Genomic DNA, 6983 nt, shown 5'->3' on the forward strand with positions numbered 1-6983 from the left:
TCTACAATGCAGATACTCGCTCCCAAATCCCAATGACATCCAGTACATTATATATGTATATGTGTTTATATGTGTGTGTCCGTGTGTGGTGTGGTGTGGGGGTGCTGTCTACACCATACACTAAATCATCATAACAATACGCTACGGTGACGTAACTCATCGCTAAGGCAGCATATTGTCAGTAGGCACTAACCTTGATGCCGCCGCTACTGCACAGTACCAATGACCTGTGTGCCGCTGGGGCTGCACAGTACTGGCAGAAACAGCACAGTCATTTAGTACTGTGCTAAAGCAAGTGACTGCACAGTACCAGCTGCGCAGTGGGGCGCACATGTAGACACGTTCTGTATGTATATGTGTGTGTATATACATGGGCGACTGGTGCTGCCTTAGTGAGGGGGGGATCCCCCCCATGGCCAGTCCCACTGACCGTGCTCTCAAGGAGTGCACGTGCAACCCCATGCACCCCCTACGTTTCACCACATGTCTATGTATGTAGATAGATATGTGTGTATACTGTATCTGTGTCCATGTGTCTTTAGATAGCTAGATAAATAGATATGTATGTATGTAGGTGCATGTGTGTGTATACACACACACACACGTGTGCATGTCTGTGTATGTATCTATGTGTATACTGCATGTGTCCATGTGTTTGTAGATAGATAGATATGTATGTATATGCACTTGTGTGTATATATGTGTATACAGATATGTGTGTATACTGTATCAGTGTCCATGTGCCCGTAGATAGATGTGTGTGTATGTGTATTGACCATATGCATGCATGTGTTTGTAGACAGATAGGTGTGTGTGTGCCTGGGGATGATACACAGACAGACAGAAGCGCGCGCGCGGACACACCGCAGATGTGTGTGTCCCTAGATGGACAGCCAGCCAGCCAGCTATGCGTGTGTGCGTGCGCGCTTGCCTTCTGGCTATCACCAAAAGAGAAGCGCTCGGTTCCGCTGGCAGCTGCCGGCGGGCGGTTGCAGCAATCCCTGGTTTCTTTCTTCTTTTTTTTTTTGCCAGCGACTGCCCGGAGCCCGAGGGACACTGCGTCAGCGCCGCGCCCCGCGTGCGCGCCCCGCCGGCGGTGACACGCGGGCCCGCGCGCGCGGTTCCACGAGCAAATAGGCGCCGCGCGGGGGCGGGGCCCAGCGCGGCCCCGCCCCCGCCGCCCTCTATAAGGGCCGCCGCTGCCCAGCGCCCGCAGTGCCCGCCTTGCCACAGCTGTCCCGGAGCCCCTAGCATGCAGAGTGCCGTGTTCTTTGCTCTCCAGCACAACTGCGGACAAATGGAGCGGACTGCCGGCGGCTGCCAGAGCAAAGAGGAGAAGAAAGGGAAGATGAAGAGAACGATGTGAGTTGATCTGAGCTGTATGCCTGTCCTTGCCCAGGTCCCTGCAGAGCTACCTGTAGCTTTCAGGGTCGGGATTTGAGTGTGCCTCTCAGCTGGAAAAGCCTTTGATCTGTAAATAGGTATCTATAGACATAGGGATCCATGGCTGATCGATATAGGGGGGTGTATGTATATTTGTGTGTGTGTGTGCTTGCATATCATCTGGAAATAGGCATCTATACACACACATCTATTTATAGGTGCCTATGTGTGGTGTATATGTATATTTTTATCTGTGACATATCTCTTATAGACCTAGGCATCTATAAATAGATGTAGAAGTGTGTATGGATATGCATATTTGTGTGTGTGTGTGTGTGTGTGTGTGTATACATAGCTGTAAACAGACATCTATAGACATAGGCATCTGTACATGTATATCTGTTTATAGGTGCCTATGTCAGTGTGTGTGTGTGTATTTATTTGTGTGTAGACATAGGCATCTATAAATGGTGTGTGTGTGTGTGTGTGCACACAGATCTGATAGACAAATCAACCAATCCATTTATCAGATTTGGGCATCAGTGACACTTATGTTTTAAATAGGGTATTTACAGGGCCTTGGTGATCTGTTTTAAACACAAAAAAAAAATGCTTCCTGCTCTGATGCAAGTACAAGGGCAAGTACAGAGTGGGGTATTTTATGTATGGAAGTCACATAGACTTAGGGAAGCCCAGAGCAGCTAAATGCTTGTGTTTGCTGAACTCTTGCTGAGAGAGGTGATGGCTGGGTGGGTTGGGTGCATGTTTGAATGGGAAAATGAATGCAGCTATCCTTGTTGTGCCTAGAAGCAGTGAGGTTGTACAGGGTGGTGTTGTCTTCCAATAATCCTGTGCTGCATACAGGGTATGAGGAGCTGAAAATGTTTCAGGGACTCATTATCCCAAAACAAAGAATCTTTGAAAAGCTTGCATTGACTTGATTGTCTGCATTATCTGATTGGACCTGTGATATTTAAATTGTAAGGGACAAGCTGTTGTGAAGTTCTCAGTGTCATAAAAGGGTCTGTGAATCATTCCATGCTGCAGCTTTACTCTTTTTTTTGCTGGTCTACAGATTTCATAGTGTGGCCCTAAAAGAGCCTAGCCTCTTAAGTAACATTTGGGATTCTGGGAGTCCAAATATTGGCCCTCAGACTGAAAGATCAAATCTCTCTAAATCAAATCTTTTTTATAATAAAAAGTTCTTCTAAGAACAGTACACTTGAGACTTATTTCCCATTTTAGCCTCTGACAGGTTAAAATGCCCATTGATCATGGAAAGATTGAGTCCAGGTCAACATGGTATATATTGTCACATTCAAAAACACACCTCTATTTGTTTAACTATTCAGAAATGCCTTAGTAACAGTTAGTCATTGTCCTGTCACAGGATAGGGGCTGGTCTGCTCACCTTAGCAGTGAAACTGTGCTCCCTGAAATAAGAGTCATACCTTTCTGAAATGGGAATTAAAGATCTGGAATCTGGTCCCACAGCTGCTGGGGTGGCAACACTGGCATGAAACACTAATGAAAAATTTTGCAACGTTCTTTCTGGTCTTGTCCTAGCTCGGGTAAAAAAAATTGTGAAGATGTAACAAATTTTTTTTTTTAATGAACTGTTTATTTAATATAGTATTGTCTTATTTTCTAGTGTTAAAGATTGGAAAACAAGATTGAGCTATTTCCTGCAAAATTCTTCCACTTCTCGCAAAACAAAGCCCAAGAAAAAGGGAAAACAACATGCTTACTTCAGGTAACTTCAAGATTTAGATTTCGCTCAAAGGAATTACAGATATTTTAAACATGAAAGGAACAAAACCATCTAATGTTGTCTCTCTCTCTGTATACAGGCCTTCTCCTGAAGAAGCCCAGCTTTGGTCAGAAGCTTTTGATGAACTTCTAACTAACAAATGTAAGTCAGTCTTGAAAGAAGATTGTAATCTTGTAAATAAAAGGTTGCTCTATCTCTCTGTAGTTTTTAGGAAAGGCTGTCACAAATCAGAACAAGTCATGGTCTTCGGTGCACATCCAGATTCTAAATTGCTCATTGAACAACTTTGTGCATGCATGAATATCTAAGCCCCAGCATGTCCTTCTTATAAAATGTCTGCATGCACCTAGAAAATCTTAAGAGGACTTCTCATTAGAAACATTTCTGACTGCAAAATCTTTATTTCTTGCTGTAGCCCTAATCTTTGTCATCTCTCAGTATTTTTAGCTGGCCCTGTATTCCACTCTACCTTTGCAGGAACATACTGCATAAATGCAAAAAAGAGCCATCCCTTCACACCATACTTAGTTTCTGCATTCAGCTATGCAGTCAACAGCTTTGCTCATGCACCAACTCTTACCAATTGACAATTAACCCTTAACAATAAGAGTCTACTGAATGTCAAAGTTGATTGCGGTAGAGAATGAATCAGACCCTAATGCTCTAACATCTTGCTCCAGGCAAAAGACTAATACACGACAGTATTTTCCTCAACCCGAATGGTACATGCTTTGTGCTGCTTGTATACAAGAGGGATTCCTATCCACGATAAATTGTTGCATTTCATATTTTGAGCTTGATTCCACAACTCTGAATCAATGGCAGTTTATTCCTCTTTGGGTTTTACTGCAATCTCTGCAAGAGAAACCACCCAAATGAGCAAAAGAAGACTGATTAAATCAGCATTTGCTCCAGTGAACTTTGAATCCACCTTTTCCTTACAAACATCTTCCAGGAGTTTATAGCTGTCATAAATATTTACTCTCACCTAGAAGTGAATATACAAGATCTCCTCTCAAGAGTGGAATTGTATAACATCTGTTTTAAAGATCTAGCAATTTTTTGTGGGGGAGAGGGTACATTGTTTTTATTTTTAAATATGTTGAGTTTAGATTTTTTGGGTTTTTTTTTTTTTGCCTTATGGTTTCACTAAAAAAAAAAAATGAAGCTCAACAAGCTGTTGGAGAGCTTAATAACTGTTTGTATATATGCAGAAAGGCAATTACATGCCATACAGCTTTAAAAGAAATAGAGCAAAAAACTAGCAGCAGATGTTTAGTTGGGGAACAGGTATGATGAGCTCTTGATAAACGTGAAATTCCTGGCTTGCTTACAACTCATACCCCTTTCTGGGCTTGCTTTTTTTTTTTTTTTTTTTTTTTTTTTTTTTTTTTTTTGCAACACAGATGGTCTTGCAGCCTTCCGAGCTTTTTTGAAATCAGAGTTCTGTGAAGAAAACATCGATTTCTGGCTAGCGTGTGAAGACTTCAAGAAAACAAAGTCACCACAGAAGCTGACGTCCAAGGCAAAAAAGATCTTCAATGACTTCATTGAAAAGGAGGCTCCCAAGGAGGTAAAAAAACAAAAAAAATTCAAAAAAGAGGGGGGAATAAACTAAACATCATTACTGAGCACAACTCCAGCATTCTCTGAAATCCATCCCCTCCCTGCTCTTGCTCCACTTACCCTCAGCATTTTTGTTTTTAACATTTTAGTATCCAGATGATACTGTGTGCATTCTTGATAAGCAACCAAATGCAGATATTAGTGCCCTCATATATATTCATAATTTCCCAAGCTGTGCTAGCATTGCCTTCTGAGTCAGATGCTCAGCTAAGGTATATCAGCACTGGGCTGTTAAATACTTGCAACATATGTGCCGCATCACCTTCCACTTCACTGATAATGAAGTACATTTTAAAAGCTATTCCTTATTAAAGAAATATGGATCTCATTCTGCAACTTCATTGAGGAGGCAAATACATTAACTCGAGGCTGCAATATCAGACCTTGGCATTAAAGAAATAACATCCTCACTTTTTGTGTAAAATGAATTTTGTGGTACTATCATATTTGCTTGAATTGAACACTCAGTAATTTTTTTCCCTTCATTCTCCACAGATAAACATAGACTTTCAAACCAAGAACCTGATTGCCCAGAATATTCAAGAAGCTAACCATACCTGCTTCAGCGCAGCACAGAAAAGAGTCTACAGCTTGATGGAGAATAACTCTTATCCACGATTTTTGGAGTCTGAATTCTACCAAGAACTGTGTAAAAAGTCACTGATTACCAAGGAGCCCCAAGGAACATGAACTCTGAAGGAAGGGGAAGAGGAAAACTCTGCTTCAGGTGTTAACAAAAGTCCACCTAACCTGGCAACTTCAAACCTGAGAGATGAAAATACTTGAATATACAGCAGGTTTGGCCAGATGTAATGGAAAACATGGACAAAAATATTGACTCTAGCAGCTTTAGAGTTCAGTGGCAAATAGTGATGTTGGCTGCCAAAGACTGAGAAAGTGAAGTTGTTGGCCAGATGCCAGGACAGCTGCATTTTCCAATGCAGTAAAAAAAAAAAGCTTGCATTAATTGAAGCACCGAGTATTGTCAGACCCTGATTCTATAGGTCAGGTTTTAATCTGCCTTTTTTGTATGAGGAAGCAAGCTCTGAGAGATCCTTGCGTAGTCAAACATTTCTGGGAATTTTAGACTAGTGTTGAGTAGTTTAATTAGTAGCCTATTTATTTTTTCTAAGTAACAACCAGTGGTATATTATCATCACATGCTATTTGTTAATACTGGTTCAGCTGACCAAAGGTTTCCCAATACAAATAAATGCTTCAGACCTGCCATGTGACTTCTAGACATGAATACCACTGTCACAGTGGTAATCCAAATAGATAGAAGGGGGTGTATTTACATCTCATGTCGGAACGTGCCGAGTTGCTAAGTACAGAGGAACAAATTCTGTCACTGCAGGGATACATGAGGTGAACTGGCAGAACTTGGCCTATTCAAACAAGAGTTGTTATGATATTATGTTAAACTAAGGCTGTGTTGAACACACTCCCATATGTCATGAAGACAGACAAACTTCAGTGAAGTTGTCTTTTTGAATACTTGCTTATAATAAATTATTTTGATACAAGGCTTTTGTTGTGTGTGTGCATGTGCATGCTTATGTGCACTTTTCCAACACTTTGATTTTGCTTGTAATCTGTATATAAATAACCGAGAGATGAGACTATCTGGTGATGAAAGATGGATAGGGAAGAAGAAAGGTAATGTCAGGCAGCAGGCTGTTAAACGTTTACAAGCACTACATAAGGCTGGCATTAAAGCTCTTAGAACGACACCAAGATTGGAAGTTTGATTTGAATAAAGAAGGCCTTATGTTTTCAAAATTCAGGAAAGCTTAACATCAACTTTGGATTTTCTTTTGTCTACTTTCGCTATCTTCCTCTTAACTGGCAGGGGCCATGCCCAGCAGACTAACAAAGCTACGTGTACATGGACTAGCTATTAAAAACATTAACTAGATTCTATTACTAAAACAGCTTTAGACCTTTATTTATGGACCTATTTCTCCATCTACAAGCTAGAGAGGGGTAGAAGGCAAAGCACGGCAGCACTTAAGCAACTAACGGGCTCAGGGAGGCATGAGTTTTGTGGACTACAGCCTACCTTTGATGCCATGACAAAGTGGCCTGTTGCCTACAAAAGCTTATGCCCCTCTGAACCAGTTAGTCTCTAAAGTGCCAGCCTGCCCCATCAGATTAGTGATCTTAAAGATAAGATGGTAGTTAACACTGATTCCCATATTGC

General features: G+C 41.4%; 1 protein-coding gene across 1 annotated transcript; it reads left to right on the forward strand.

Moving 5' to 3' along the window:
• The first annotated feature begins 1177 nt into the window (after positions 1-1177).
• RGS2 (regulator of G protein signaling 2) lies at positions 1178-6306 on the forward strand. Its single transcript, XM_090049022.1, has 5 exons — positions 1178-1362; positions 3035-3136; positions 3234-3295; positions 4561-4727; positions 5276-6306. Exons 1-5 carry the CDS (start codon positions 1253-1255, stop codon positions 5468-5470), a joined length of 636 nt encoding a protein of 211 aa, XP_089905148.1. The 5' UTR covers positions 1178-1252; the 3' UTR covers positions 5471-6306.
• Positions 6307-6983: the final 677 nt, after the last annotated feature.

This window comes from Crocodylus siamensis, chromosome 5, assembly GCF_052110815.1.
Source record: "Crocodylus siamensis isolate JL-2025a chromosome 5, ASM5211081v1, whole genome shotgun sequence".
Classification (NCBI taxonomy): domain Eukaryota; kingdom Metazoa; phylum Chordata; order Crocodylia; family Crocodylidae; genus Crocodylus; species Crocodylus siamensis.